Here is a 16,837-nt window from a genome sequence, read left to right as displayed (position 1 = left end):
TAATACTACACAACGGAAGATCTTTATGAATTGATCATGAATTTCCAGAGTATAGTGTCATGTGAAAAATATAATGTACCAAAAAAAACCTGTGTAATAAACAAGGAGAAAAAAGAAAACATAGATGTATCTGCACATTTGTGCAAAAATAAACAAAGGATGAATAAGCCAGAGACTAAAATAAATAAAAGCAACAGGAATGAGGTTGGGGGAAAGACCCTAAAGTGGAATACAAACAAACAAACAAAAAGGCCTGAATTGTATTTCAAATGAGTTATATAAACACCACAATGAGGTAAGAAAGGGGGAGGGAGAAGTAACCCAAATCACTTTTAAACACAGCTTTTGAATTATATACTACATTCATGGTAAACTACACAAAGGCGTAGGCTAATTCTAAAACTGCTTTTATTTTCCTAGAACTGCACAAAGTAAATATATTGTGGATAAAGGAAGCTAGGTTTCCCATTGTTGGAGCAGAGAGTTATAAACATGGAAAGGGGGAAGACTAGACTGAATCCTGAGATAGAATCAAAGGTGTCAGGATAAACTCATGGTGTTTTAATACTTGGAAGATAGTAAAGAAATATATATATATACAGGGTGTCCCCCCAAAATGTATATACACTTTGAATAATTATAAAGGCACAATGGGTTAAGTCTGAGAAAAAAGAAACATCAATTGAGCTATCAGCTATTAAAGTATGTATACATTTTTTTGGGACACCCTGTATAACACACACACACACACACACACGTACAAACACATAAAATATATATTTGTGCCCGGCCGGCATGGCTTAGTGGTTGAGTGTCAATCTATGAACCTGGAGGTCACGGTGGAGTGTCAATCTATGAACCTGGAGGTCACGGTGATTCCCGGTCAGGGCACATGCCCAGGTTGCAGGCTCAACCCCCAGTAGGGGGAGGGCAGGAGGCAGCCAATCAATGACTCTCTCTCATTATTGATGTTTCTATCTCTCTCTCTCCTCTCCCTTCCTCTCTCTGAAATCAATAAATATTAAAAATAAAATAAAATAAAATAAATAAATATATATATATATATACGTGTGTGTGTACATATATATATGTATATATATATATTTGTGAATATATACATATTCTCTACTTTCTAGCTCTATCTGCTGAGCGGGCCTAAAATAATGACACCCAATGACACTGTACACACCTAGCTCCCCAATCTTAATTTCAAAATAATTATAAATGGATAGAATGTCCTCCAATATTCCTTAAAATCCTGAGATTCAAAGACTTCATCAAATGACTATGATTAAGTTAAAATTTGGATGAAAATATAATTTGTTACACTTAAAAAATAGATACATTTCACATTACAGTCAATTTTAAGTACAAGATGAATGAATGTTTACCATATAAATATATATAACTTTGCAATTTTAAAATATAGATATTTTAGTACATAACTATATTAAATAGCATAAAAAATTTAAATTACCCTCTTGTCCATTTCATAAGATGAAGCTTCTGTACTTGGCAAAAGATGGGTAATAGTGGCTATCAGGATCTACAGTAAAAAAAAAAAAGGAAAAAACCCACAAAATATGTTTAACTAATGTCCATTCTAAAATGTTAATGTTAATGCTAAAACGATATAAAATCTATTGCTGCAAGTTTGTCCTGAAACATTAACACTGTTATTTCAAAGTAATTTTTTAATATGTAAGCTTTTCAAGTACACTTAACTATCAATCATTTACAATCCTCCTGTACAGAATCAACTTTACATATGCTGTGAACTATATATGGATTTCTCACAAACTCAACTCATGAATCAATATGTGTAAACACACAGATAACATATGTTCTAATAGAAAATTAAAATATATATATAGAAAAGCAAAAAGATTTATAAAAATCATCTGCAATTCTGTCACTCAAGGTATCTACTCTGCTCAACATATTAGGTATAGAAGGAATGTACCTCAATATAAATAAAGGCCATACATGACAAGCCCACAGTTAATATCATATTCAATGGTGAAATGTTAAAAGCCTTTCATCTAAGATCAGGAATAAGACAAAGATGTCCACAATTGCCATTTCTACTCAACATAGTACTAGAAGTCCTACCACAGCAATTGGGCAAATAAATAGCATCCAAATCTGAAAGGGAAAAGTAAAACTATTTCTGTTTGTAGATGACATGATCTTATATATAGGAAACCCTAAACATTGCACCAAAAAAACCCGTTACAACTATAAACGAATTCAATAAAGTTGCAGGATACAAAATCAAAACACAAAAATCAGTTGCATTTCTACACAAGCAACAAACTATCAGAAAGAGAAATGAAGAAAGATATCCCCATTTACATTAGCATCAAAATCAATACAATGGGAATAAATTTAATCAAAGAGGTAAAAGACCTACATACTGAAAACTATAAAACACTAATGAGTGAAGAAAGACAAGTACCATATGATTTCATTTATATGTGGAATTTAATGAACAAAATAAACTAACAAAGTGGAGACAGACTCATGGATACAGAAAACTGACCGCTGTCAGAGGGGTGGGGGTTGGCGGCTGGGTGAGAAGGGTGAAGGGATTAAGAAAAAAAGAAAAGAAAGATTCATGGACAAAGACAAACAGTAATAGTCTGGTGATTGCCATGCAGCTGAGAGAGGTAGAAGGTAAAGGGGGATAAATGGTGATGGAAGGGGACTTGACTTGGGGTGGTGAACACACAGTACAATATAGAGATGACGTATTGTAGTACTGTATACTGAAAAAATTTATAATTTTATTAACCAATGTCACCCCAATAAATACAGTTAAAAACACACATACACAAAACCCTAAAGTGAATGAAATTGAGGAAGATGGAAATACAGTATTCTCCCTTATCCACAGGGGTCACATTCCAAGATCCTCAGTAGATACCTAAAATGTCAGAGAGTACCAAACCCTATATATACTATGCTATTTCCTATACATACATACCTATGATAAAGTTTAATTTATAAGTTAGGCACAATAAGAGATTAACAAGTAATTAATATTAAAATAAAACAATCATAACAATAAACTCTAATAAAAGTTATGTGAATGTGGTCTTTCTTGCAGCAAACTAGCACAAATTTCTTTTTCCTTCTTCACAATTTCATGGATGGAAGATTCATTCTTATTGTAGATCTTAGCAAGATCACCGACTTTCACCTCTTCATTTATTTATTTTTTATTTTTTTAAATTTACCTTTGCTGTTGAAAGTTTACAGGTGTTTCATTTTTCCCCTCAACTGACCCCCTCCACCTCGCTCCCACCCCCTCTCCAGGCCTTCACCCTGTTATTGACTGTGTCCATGGGTTATGCATATATGCATATAACTTCTTTGGTTAATCTCTTCCCACCCTCCACCCCCCTTCCCTCTTCCCTCTGAAATATGATCATCTGTTACATGCATCAATATCTCTGGATCTATTTAGTTCGTCAGATTCTTTTGTTCATTAGCTTCTTCTGAAAGAAGACCCTTCAACATTTCCTGTAGTGCTGGTCTGGTGGTGGTGAACTCCTTTAGCTTTTCCTTGCCTGTGAAGCTCTTTATCTGACCTTCAGTTCTAAATGACAGCTTTGCTGGGTAGAGTAATCTTGGTTGTAGGCCCATGTTTTTCATCACTTTGAATATTCCTTGCCACTCCCTTTTGGCCTGCAAGGTTTCTGTTGAGAAATCAGCTGACAGTCGAATGGGTGCGCCCCTGTAGGTAACTAACTGCTTTTCTCTTGCTGCTTTTAAGATTCTCTCTTTGTCTTTAACCTTTGGCATTTTAATTATGATGTGTCTTGCTGTGGGCCTCTTTGGGTTCCTCTTGTTTGGGACCCTCTGTGCTTCCTGGATTTGTAAGTCTATTTCTTTCCACATGTAGGAGAAGTTTTCTGTCATTATTTTTTCAAATAGGTTTTCAATTTCTTGCTCTCTTTCTTCTCCTTCTGGGACCCCAATAATACAAATGTTGGGCTGCTTGAAGTTGTCCCAGAGACTCCTTATACTATCTTCATATTTCTGGATTCTTTTTCTTTTTGCTCTTCTGGTTGGGTGTTTTTTGTTTCTTCATGTTCCAAACTGCTGATTTGATTCTCAGCGTCCTTTACTCTACTGTTGATTCCCTGTAAATTAATCTTCATTTCAGTTTGTTCAGCCTTCATTTCAAATTGGTACTTTATTATGTCATCGATTTTCTCAGTTGTTTTTGTTATAATATGCTTGAGCGTTGTTATAAACAAAATTCTGAACTCTGTATCTGTTAGCTTGCTTGGATCTATTTCATTTAGTTCCTGTTCTAGAGCTTTCTTCTCTTCTTTCCTTTGTGACATGTTTCTTTACCTCCACATTTTGGCTGCTTCCTGGTGTTTGTTTCTATGTATTAGGTAAAGCTGCTATGTCTCCTGGAATTTGTACAGTGGCTTTGTGTAGTAGGTGTCCTGTAGGGTCCAGTGGCTCAGCCTCCCCAGTCACCTGAGCTGGGCCTTCTAGGTGCTCCTCTGTGTGGGCTGTGTGGACTGTCCTGTTGTAGTTGAGCCTTGGTTGCTGTTGGCATCACTGGGAGGAATTGACCTTCCGCCAATCAGCTGTGAAGACAAGCTGAAACTACAGCCAAAGAGCTGCTGTGCTGGAGACACACCTATGGATCAGGATTTACGTCAATGGAGCTTTGATGTTCACTAAGTGTGCCCCTTGAGTGTGTCACTTGTGGATGTGGTAGGGTTGTAATCCAGTATGGTCGAGTCTGACCACCAGGTACACTGTCTCTGGGGCCTCCCAGGAGGTGCAAAGTCAGCCTGTGCCAGTGCCTTTCCCAGGGCCACCCAGCATGAGCTACACAGTAAACTGTAGTTGGCTGCTACTTGTGCTGGGCTTGGTGTTGTCCAGGGGAGGCCAAGCTATGAACCAATGCAGGCTGCCAGTAGTGCCAGGCCTGGGGCCACTTATCAAGTTGTATGGGGCACACTGCTGCTTGTTTGAGAGACTTTAGAAAGTTCTAAGCATGAGGCTTGAGAGGCTACTTGCACAGAAAAGCCCCTGGAAATGGCTTGGATAAGCTTGCAGGTGGGGAGGGGCAGGGCCTCTGGGAATCACCCGGGTGAGGCCAAAGGTGTGAGTCAGGTGCTGGCGATTCAAATATGGCACCTCCCTGCCGGCTCTGTGCGGGGAGGGCTCGCCAAAGGAGCAATGGTCTCTGCCAGCTCTTCTGCATGGGAGAAAGTTGCCCCTCCAGCTCTTGCCCCAATTTCAGAGAGGGTAGTTCCTCCCCAAGTGTCCTGGGTTCCTTTGAAGCTGCTACCTGGGGCTGGGGCTCAGAGGGAGCATGTCTGAGTGAGTCTGTGCGCCAGCCCTTTACAAGGAAAGCCTGGGACTCCTGTCACCTCTGCGTCCCTCAGAGACAGTCCCCACTGGTTTTCACAGCCCGAAGTTGTGGGAATTTCTCTTCCTAGCCCCGGAGCCTGCTTTGTGGCTGGGACCCCTCACTCCTCCGGGAAGCCTCCACCGCTGAGACATCCCTCCCAGGTTTAACCTGTGGCGCTGGGTGTGGGCCCACAGTCGCATCACTGAGATTCGCCCCATCCACCTGCGTCTCCACTCCTCCTACTGGTCTCAATGCTCCCTCAGTTCCCTGGTTGTAGGGCTTCTGTTCAGAGATTTCAGGAGGTTCTGAGTTATGGTTGCTCTGTATTTCAGTTGCAATCCTGGTGTGGTTGTGTGAGGTGGCGGGTACAGCTATTACTTACGCCGCCATCTTGCCTCCTTCTGGACCTCACCTTATCATTTAAAGGAAGAACTTTACAGTTTCTCTTTGGCATATCTGAATTGCCAGCACCACTATTCTTACACTTTTCAGCCTTTATTAAGTAAAATAAGGTTTACTGAACACAGGCACTGGGGTCCTGTGACAGATGATCCAATAACTGAGATGGTTACTAAGTGACTAATGGGAGAGAATCGAACACAGTATGGATACTGTATTCGCTGGATAAAAGAATGATTCATATCCCAGGTGGGACTGAGAAGGACAATGTGAGATTTCATCATGCTACTCAGAACAGCGTAGTATTTAAAATTTACTATAAATTGTTTATTTCTGAAATTCTCCATTTAATATTTTTGTACTGCAGTTGACCATGGGTAATTAAAATTATATGGAAAGATATTCCATGTTATAGACTGGGAGAATTAACATAGTTCAATTTTTCATACCATCTACAGCGATCTACAAATTCAGTGAAACCCAAAATTCCAAGGCATTTTTCTCAGAAACAGAAAAAACTATTTTAAAATTTTTATGGAACCACAAGAAGCCATAAAGAGCCAAAGCCATCTTGAGAAAGAGGAAAGTTGGAGGCGTCACACTCCCTGATTTCAGGTTACATTATAAAACTATAGCAATAAAAACACGACAGTAAGGTACTGACATAAACTCAGGCACACATAAGAGTAGATCAGAAGAGAGCGCCTATACACAAACCTATGCTTATACAGTCAACTAATCTTTGACAAAGGCACCAAGACACACAACGGGGAAAGGATAGTCTGCTCAATAAATGGTGCTGGGAAAACTAAATAGCCACATACAAAAGAATAAAATTGCACCTAAATCTTACACCACTCACAAAAATTAACTCTAAATGAATCAAGGGCTTAAATATAAGAGCTGAAACCATAAAACTCCTAGAACAACACATAGGGAAAATGATTCTTGACATTGGTCTTGGCACTGATTTCTTGGATAAGGCACCAAAAGCACAGGCAACAAAAGCTAAATGAACAGGCGGGACTATATTAAACTAAAGAGCTTCTGCAAAGCAAAGGAAACAATAAATTTAAAAGAAAACCGATGAAATGGGGGAAAATCTTTGCTATGTATCTGGATAAGGTGTTAGTATCCAAAATATATAATGACCTCATACAACTAATAGCAAAAAAGTAAATAATCCAATTTAAAAATGGGCAAAGGACCTGAATAAACATTTTTCCAAAGAAGACATTCAAATCATTACTAGCTGTAAGAAAAGTGCTCAGCATCACTAATCATCAGAGAAATGCTTATCAAAATCACAATGAGATATCACCTCACATCTGTTAGGAAGGCTATTTTCATAAAGACAAGAGATAATAGCTGTTGGCAAGGACTTGGGAGAAAAGGGAAGCCTTATATACTGTTGGTGGAAATATGAACTGGTACAGCCATTATGAAAAACAGTATGGCAGTTCCTCAAAACAATTAAAAATGAAACTACAAGATGATCCAGCAATCCCACTCCTGACAGAAAATGAAATCAGTACCTAAAGAGATATCTGCACACCCATGTTCATTGCAGCATTATTCACAATAGCCCAGATATAGAAATAAACTAAATGTCTTCAACTCATGAATAAGGAAATGTAGTACGTATGTACACACACACACACACACACACACACACACACACACACACACACACCAGAATATTATTCAGCCATTTTAAAATATAGGAAATCCTGCCATTTGTGACAACATGAATGAACCTGGAGGGCATTACGCTAAGTGAACTAAGCCAAGCAGAGAAAGACAAATACTGTATGGTATCACTTATATGTGGAATCTAAAAAAAAAGCTGAAACAGAGAGTAAAACAGTGGTTGCAGGAGCTGAAGGGAGAGAAGGGAAATGGGGAGATGTAGGTCAAAGGGTACAAACTTTCAGCTATAACATTAAGTTCTGAGGATCTAATGTACAACATGGTAGCCATAGTTAATTATATGGTCAGTAATGAATATCTGAAAGTTGCTAAGAGTAAATTTATTCTCACCATAAAAAAAAGTTAACTGTGTGAAATAAAAGATGTGTTAATTATCTTGATTTTGGTCATCATTCCACAATGTCAAATCATGTTGTGCACCTTAAATACAATTATATTTATCAATTATTCCTCAATAAAGTTGGGGGGAAGTGTAGAAATCTATTCTCTTGTCTTTCTAGATGTTTCCATATATATGTAAATATATGCTTGTTTAAAAAAACAAGATATATTATAATGTGGCTTTTAAATTAACATATTATACACTGAATAGTACATGAACAAATTTGATACAGAGAATATTAACTAATAATAAATTAAAAGGCAAAATATTAATATACCGTTATTTACCCTGGGAATCTCTTGATCACAATCAACTCTTTTATGTGCTTGCTAAAAATGTACAGGGATAAATTTGTTTTTATTGTATGCTATTATATTTTTATAAATTATTGCTTCAATGCACCAGGTAGAAAAATCCTTCTCTATATACTTTATACAGTAAAGGTTTACCAGCAGAATCTAGTATATTAGATGCACCTGCTTCATAATGGTAATAGAACTGAGCTTCAATTCCTAACTATGCAAATAAGTAACAATTAGTGAAATGATTCATTATTGTGGGAGTCCATTCCTACATTCAACTAGAGGTGAAGTATAGTAACTCTTTATGTTCAACTGTAGCAGTTGGCCACTATAATGTATAGTGAAGCAATCTGCAACAAGTCTTCACACTTGAGTACTTAGGTAAGTATTAATAATAGATAATCTGATAAAGAAAATAAGGAAAAGGATTTGAAGGCTTTCAAATGAGAAGAAAAAAACTGCTTAAAGAACAAATTTAATTTTCAAATAGAATAAGCAATCTTAAAGAGTAAATTCTTGAAATGTTTTCATACTAGCATACAGATGCATATTCATATTTACATCCAGTTATCATGTCCCCATTGAAAATAATAGCTGCAGCCAACATTTATTAATTTGTACACAAGTATATTTACTGTAATAGAGGCTGGCAACATGGCTGAGTGGGAAAAGCATAGACCTGAAATTTTACAGACCTGAGTGTGAACACTGCCCTGTTAGCTGTGACTTTACATAGTTACTAAATGCTCAGTTCTCTCATCTTAAATTAAGGGAAGGGGGGAGGGAGGAAGATAACTGCTCACCTCAAAAGACTTTTAAGAATTAAATGAGATAACATGTGGAAGGTGATTGGTGTAGTAGCTGGTACACAGTAGATGCTTAATAAATATTAATTACCATCTTTACTAAAAATGTTACAATATGAAGAATAATAAATTCTGGTTAGAGAGAACAAGTAAGAGTTCTTGTTTTTTGATGAGATGGATTTAAACCAGTAACTGAAAATGGGGGTAGGGGGATGTAGAGAGGAAAATCAGAGCACTTCAGGTAAGAAGGAGTGAGGGGTATGTTTAGCTGATAATAAGCCAACCCAGGTGTCTGGACTACAGTGTATTTGAAAGGAATATGTACATGATTCTGAAAAGATAGGTTGCATCCTCATCTGAAGGCCTCAAAACCCCAGCTAAATAATTTGGATCTTATTTTATAGGCAAAGGAAAACCACTCAAAGATTTTGTTTGGTTTTGTTTTTTTTCAGGTAAGTGACATAAAAGTCATGTAAATATGAATGATGATTTGAGGGGGAAGACCTCAGAAGCCAGGAGATCAATTAGAAGGCTATTACAGTATACCAAGAAAGAAATAAGAAAGGGCTGAAATAGTTTAGATATGGAAGAAAGTGTAGAAAACATGGAATTAAAATAAAATAAAAACTATGAATAACTGGTTGAAGGGGAAAGAAAAGTAATGAATAAAAATAATGTCCTGATATGGTAACTGGAGGGATGGCATGTTTTCTTAACCTAAAAGAGGGAATGAAGCCAAATGCATATTCATAAAGACAATGGCAATTGTAAATCTGCAGGTAGCATTTAAAAACAAGAACACGATCACCTAACATAAAACACAAAGGTACTGTCATGAACTTTGATACTCAAAAATGCACCTGGGTTGTCATTATTTACTTATGCAAAATTTGAAAACTATTACGTAATTTGATATTTCAAGGTATCCAAATCTAAAAATCTTTAACAAGGTCATTATAAGAAATAAATAAGAAATTACTTACTTGAATAATTTTCAAGGGAGAGTCAGGCTGGTAAATTTGAAGTCTAGGTACATAATGAACCAGCATATGAAGCATGTTACAAGCTACATGGGCTACTGTTTTATTAGTAAACTGTAATAACAACAAAAGAAAAAAAACACATAAAAATTTCTTCCTGAACTATTATGCATCAACGCATTAGCTGCTGAAAAAATTTAAATTTCATGTTTCTTTTTGTCTTTCTACATTTATAATGTGTTAAAATATTATTAGGAAGATAAATATACACCTGCAAAATTAATTAAAAATCACAACTCATTACAAAGACAATTTTATTTTTCCTTTGTAATGTTTGACTGTCCTCACTTAACTTTTATTCCATTTTCTCTTATCTACATTTCTGTAGCAGCCTCTCATCTTATTATCAATCTTTCCCCATTCCAATCGACTAGACATAATACTTCCAAATTGAGCTTCTGAAGAACTCCTCTGATGTTGACATTCTCTATGCTTAAAACTCTTAAATGACTCCCCAAAGGCATAAAGTGATACTTTTTATGTTTCTCTATGACCAAATCTTACCCACTCTTCAAGCCCTGACCAAAAGTCTCCTCTTTTTAAATTCTTCTCTGGTACCTAAGCCAAAGTGATCTCTGCTACCTCTGAACTCAATCAGCAGTTTACATGTACAACTCATTTGGTTATCTCAGCTTTTTTTATTTGATTACTCTTATTTTAATCTTTTTCAGACATCAGATCCTTAATCTCTTGAATTTAATATTTATAATTCTTTTCATTCTTGTATCTCTTACTCAGCCTAACAAAGCGCCTCAAACTAGAATATGCTCAGAAGTATCTGTCAAATCAGTAATATTTGTACTTTGTATCTTTACAGTCCTATAGAGTGTATTATAAGTATTAAGATAGAAATATTATGCATCCTTTCAGAAACAAAAATGTCCATCCATTCATTTAGACTCTCCAAATAATTAGGTTATTTCTGAACAAATCTTATTTTGGTCACAAAGAGGGCATTTAACCTGAATGATAAATTCAAAACGTTGAGCAGCTCAAAAATTCAGAAGTAATAAAGATCAAATAGTAGGTTACAAAAATACCGATAAAGAAAAAATAAGCAACCCTACATATGTTGTTAAATAACTTGTTTCCTTTTTAGGAGTCATCCATATGTATTTTAGGAACAAAGCCAAATACATAAAACAATGAGATAAAATATGTCATTACTAAGATAGTCTAAATTCAAAAGTAGGACCACTCTTGAAAAAGTCAGGATCAAGGAGATAATATAATAACAAATTAATGAAAACATTTATTAAATGTTTTAAATCTGTAAAGGCACAGCATATAATTAACATTTAGAAAAAATAATCATGATTCTATGTTATCTTAATATATTCCACTAAATAGTTTTGTTTTTGTCATTTTACCTTTAAGGAAACACAAATTACATTCAGAGCTTCCTTAATTTGCGGATGATGAGACTCATGGACCAGTTCTTCACAAATCCAAATACCTAAACTGCAAAGTGCTACACATCTGCAAAAAAGGCAACCAACAATGACACTAATAAAAGTGTATGAGCCTTTAAATGACATGAAACCACCACCACAACCAAAACATCCACAACCAGCCATCATAGAATGAACATGCACTGTTAAAGTAAATTGATCAATTTGTTACTCTGTACATCTGCTCTTCTTAGGAAGAGAAAGTAAGAGGAAAGCACATCCCCAACTCTAAATCTAATTTTCAATTATAATTCAGTACCAAGATCATAGGCAGAGATAATATGCAGGATTTTTCTAACAAATCCATATTAATTAATTGATGTTTTCATAAAGATTCCCAAACAAATATGTAACCTTTCAAAAAAAAGTGTACTTTGATTAACTGATAGCAGTAAAGTGAACTTAAGCAAAAACAAGAAGTTGCTGAGGTAAGTCAAATATTTTCTTATCTTTTAAATTTAACATAGCTAGCTACAAACTCTTTAAAAAACAAATTAGGTACACAAATAAAATGTATATACTTTATAAAGGGATTCCAACAGAAACAGAACTTGTAGAATTTTTGCCTAATGTCTTGTGAAACTTCATTTCCCTACTTCAACTGATTTTCAGCTTGAAGGGAGTAACTTGCGGTCAGAAATCAGTGGAATTCCATTAGTGCGATCAAATATAACCTTCTGATGAAGAATATAATGGTGCCAAAAATTAAAAAAAGTTGACTCCTTCTAGTGTCCCAGTATACCTGGCAAGTCCTGATACTGATATTCTTAAATTCAGTAGAATGCTAAATTTCAGAACAATTCAATGCAGAAACATTTTACTTCCTGAACACACGGGATCAGCTCTTAAGTCCTCTCTTTCAGACTAGCACAGTGTCAATGCTATAAATTGTTTACTATCAAAACTACCAGAAAGTCTTCTAACCAGTCCACGGATTTATTTCTCCCCTACTATCGTTTACCCATAAATCTTAGGTAATATTTATAGATCTAAATAACCAAGTTTCATGGTTAGCAGTAAAAAAAGCTATAATCATCAAGTAACATTAAACCCAAAAGTGAAGCAAAGCTCTCTATGGATACAGCTAACTAAAGGCACAGACTGGGAATGCAACTGCTTAACAGGTTTTTTTGGTAACAGGGAATAAGACCTGTGTTTGCATGTCTGTATGATCCCATACACGCATACAGTTTCCTACATCCCTAAAGATGTCCAAATAATCTAGATTATTCCCAGTATGGCTGAACTCTCTACTCCAGATCAATCTGGGGGGGGGGGGGAAGGGGGTAAAAGCTTCTAAGATCTACTCCTTAATATAAGCTCTTGTGTTAATGATTCCCAAGTCTATTTCTAGGCAGCTATGTTTCAGGCTTCAATATTCTTTACTTGAGAAGCAATGCAGTTAAAAAGAAAAAGGCAGAAAATCTAGAATCTGAAGCTCTAGGTTCAAATCTGATTCGGCAATTATTATTTATGCATCTAATAAGGCTCTGAAGACAAACTGTCAAGGTTTTAAGCATGGCTCTGCCATTTCTGGGTGATAGGGCTAATTATTTAAATAACCGGGGCTCCTATAATAAGGAGGATACAAATTGTACTATCTCCTAGAGTTGTTGCAAAGATTAAATGAGGTAATAAAGTATTTAGAACAGTGTCTGGCACATAGAAAGGGCTTAATAACTGTTAGCTTTCTAAGGAATTGGTTTCATGCTAGCAAAATTGGAAGAATGATGATGGTTCCATTAACTCAGAATTGTGATGAGAAGTAAACAAAACAATATTAAACATTATAGGAAAATTATTAGAAACTTAAAAGGTTGTCATTATTAACATAGAAAATACTAGAGAATATTTAAACTAATCAAATTTGAGAGTAAACCTACCAGAAATGCAAATATGGTATAATGGAAAGGGCATCATTTTCTGGAGATGTGCAGTATTAAAATGAAATTAATGTAAAAAATTTACTCAAAGAGATTTGCTTTTAGTTCACTTGACTATTAAGTGAGAAAAATATGGAACTGAATTAAAAAGCTGGAGCTATGTCTCATTTAAGCAAACTGCTCATTTTACATTATTTTTACTGCTGGAAAAAAAATAAGAGGTTTAAATCAGAATTAAAATCCAAATGGTCAAAGCCATGATCTGTATTTTCATGAACTCTGGGTCAAAAAATGTGTAGATAATTGGGAAAGAGGAAACTGCAGAGATGTAGGTCAGAGGAGTAGTAACACAGACTACTGTTGAAGCTAATGACATATTAGAATTAGATTAAAGAAATATAATACTATATGAATTAATGATATTTTGGGGATGAGAAGAAACATGATGTGCTATTTGGCAATCAACTGATTGATTGATTGATTAACTGATTGGTTGATTTTAAGAAATGCTTTTTGGTTCCAAGGTGCTAAGATATTTTCATTTGCTTATTTATTTTAAAGTATCTCTTTATTGATTTCAGAGGGAGGAAAGGAGAGGGAGAGAGAGAGAGATAGAAATATCAATGATGAGAGAGTCATTGATCGGCTGCCTAGCCCGCAGCCCAGGCATGTACCCCCAACCGGGAATCGAACCCTGATTGCCTGGATCCTAGGTCGACGCTCAACCACTGAGCTATGCCCGGCCCGGTGGCAACCAACTGATTTAAATCTCAATCTTTTTTGGAAAGGTTTAGTGAAACAGAAAATGATAAATTTTTGCTTCTCAATAAGACATTTAAAAAGGAAAACATTCTAAAAATCTTATATTTATAATACATATTATATAATATATTGTATACATAAATCATAAATAAATAGAATATATTACTTATATTCCAGTTATTAAAAATATACTGATCAAACATTTATTAATATCCATATATATTATTTTCTTAAATATACTACTTTCTACAATAAAAATATTTTATTTTAATTCAAATTAACAAACATTCATGGGGTAACTACTACATTTCAAGGTATTGCATAAGAGACAGTGACAAATACAATCTAAAGGAAAAGCAAAATGTACTTAATTATAATTAAAAGAAGTCATTTTCAATACAAAGGGTAAAGATACTGAAAAGGGTGATTAGTATTTTATTTTTTAATGAAAGAAGGTTCATATTTAAATCATGCAAAAAGTATTTAATCATCCAAACAATTTAAATTTGTAATTCAGAATAGCTTTTGTGTATCTGAAACAATGTGGACTTTGAAATAATTCAATCAACTTCTAAAGTGAGATTCCAAACACAGAATAATTATGACAAGTCTTAATCTGACCTACCGTGCAGGACCAGAGGGCTCATCTCTTGCTGAGCTTAGTACAGTTTTGATTATAAGTTCCTAAAATAAAGGAGAAATAGCAATGATAAGAGTTCATTCATTAATTCAATAAATATTTACAGAATGGCTACTATACCAGGTGGTAGGAATACTATAGTGAAATAAAACATAAGTCTTTGTTCTCACATACATATTTTTAATAAAGGCCAATGTTACTCATAAAATTAGCTAAATGAATAAAATGCTATGGTCTAAATGTTTGTCCCCTCAAAATTCGTATGTTGAAATTCTAACCCCCAGAGATGATGGTATTAGGAAGTGCTTAGGTCATGAGGGTGGAGCTTTTCTGAATGAGATTAATGATCTTACAAAAGAGACCCCCACAGAGCTTCCTGGTTCCTTCTACTTTGTGAGGACACAGGGAGAAGGCCCAGGATGAACCAGAAGAGGGCCCTAACCTTAATGTGACTATGCTAAACCCTTGGACTTCTCAGCCTCCAGAAATCTGAGAAATAAATTTTTGTTGTTTTTATAAGCTACCCAGTCTGTAGTATTTTGTCATAGCAGCCCCAAATAACTTTTTGCTGATTTTTCACTTGAGATTTTTAAAAAGGTTTGTAATCAATTAGGAGCATAGCTGCTCCTAACCAGACACTATTATCTTTATTTTTAAGGTTTACTATTTGGGATAAGTTCCATCAGCAATTATATAGGCATTTTAAATTTTGCACCACCTCTTGTTCAAGACTGTTAATGCTTTATGTACATGGGATCCTAAACCCCCGTTCCTATAGCAGAACAGAATATTCTATTACATTTTGTTTGACTCTTCAGACTGGGAAATTGGGAGAGGGAGAGAGTCAATAAGCAGGTTTAGTGCCATCTTAATCTTAGAAGCCTTATATTACCAGTCTAGTATCTGGCATATAAAGATGTTTCAATAAATGTTCAGTGAGTGAGTGAATGAATCGTAAGAGACTGACACATGAATGGGTTCAATAATAAAAAAATGTTTCCAAAGCAGTTATAAACATAAAAAAGGCAATGCTCCAATAAACAGTCCAGCCTTTGTGTTCTGAAAAGTATGGCTGGTTAATGTTCTTTAACAATTGTGTGGATTTCTAAGAAAAGAAAGAATACAAATTTTATTGAATATACATTATGATTATACAATCATTTAATTGCTAAAAATTAGCATCTGATTTCTTACCTTAACATCTGTAAACTGAGACACAGCAATATCAGGAATATTGGGATGAAGAGCAGGCAATTCACAATATAAGTTAGGAAAGCAAACCAAAGATCCCAGAAGAACTTGTGCTTCCACTCTTGGTGCCTACATGTAACCAATTTTTTAAACCTTTAAAATGTATTTATGCAATTAAATTATCAAAAAAATTACTTTATCCCCTAACCATATTACAAAGAGAAGTGAGCAAACAGGACAAAATTTAAAAAGAAAAGGGGAAACACAAAAAGATTCAGCTTTTCACTATATTTTCCATATAAACTACTATTATTCTCAAAAAATGGAACAAATAGCAGAGCTTTCAAGAGCAGGTAATAAGCAGAAATTAACCACAGTTAATGAGAATACAAATAAAAATACAGCTTAGCTAACAGCATAAAATTACCATAATTTTAAGGAAAAATATAAATACTTTTGTTTTAAAGGCAACTCATATAGCATAACACATTGTTCTTTTAAAAAAATATTAAGTTATTGGGGTGATGTTGGTTAATTGACAACACATTGTTCTAATGAGCACATGACTCAATGCCACTAGATTTTATTTGTTACTACCTACGGATGAGTAAAATAACTAAGGACAACATTGTTAACTATATTTTCAAGAAACAGGCACTAGTCTAGATGGTTTCTGTATTATGCACATGAGAAAAAAACACTGCCTGTACCACTTACTAAAAGCGAATTAGAATTTATGCTTCGACTGCAGATGAAGATAACTTTTCATCTTTTTTCCTTAGCTGTGTTAAGCCATTTCAGAAGTATCAGCACTGAACATTTCTTTTTCTTCTCTGATTTCTTACATGCCTACCAAATACTAACATCAACCTACTAATATATTGC

General features: G+C 35.0%; 1 protein-coding gene across 5 annotated transcripts in view; it reads right to left on the bottom strand.

Annotated features, from left to right (window-relative positions):
- The window catches only part of RALGAPA1 (Ral GTPase activating protein catalytic subunit alpha 1), a 246,382-nt gene that overhangs the window by 104,949 nt on the left and 124,596 nt on the right, over positions 1 to 16,837 (bottom strand). For all 5 annotated transcript variants that reach the window (XM_081146267.1, XM_081146266.1, XM_081146269.1 and 2 more), the window contains 5 exons: positions 15,956 to 16,081; positions 14,747 to 14,805; positions 11,396 to 11,504; positions 9,969 to 10,079; positions 1,478 to 1,546 (listed from right to left, as the gene is read on the bottom strand). In XM_081146267.1, the coding sequence (XP_081002393.1) occupies positions 1,478 to 1,546; positions 9,969 to 10,079; positions 11,396 to 11,504; positions 14,747 to 14,805; positions 15,956 to 16,081 (474 nt within the window). The remainder of the gene's footprint in view (positions 1 to 1,477; positions 1,547 to 9,968; positions 10,080 to 11,395; positions 11,505 to 14,746; positions 14,806 to 15,955; positions 16,082 to 16,837) is intronic.

The sequence above is a fragment of the Miniopterus schreibersii genome (assembly GCF_964146895.1).
Source record: "Miniopterus schreibersii genome assembly, chromosome: 1".
NCBI lineage: Eukaryota > Metazoa > Chordata > Mammalia > Chiroptera > Miniopteridae > Miniopterus > Miniopterus schreibersii.
The sequence above is the reverse complement of the archived record's forward strand: the minus strand, read 5'-3'. Positions and strand labels throughout refer to the sequence as shown.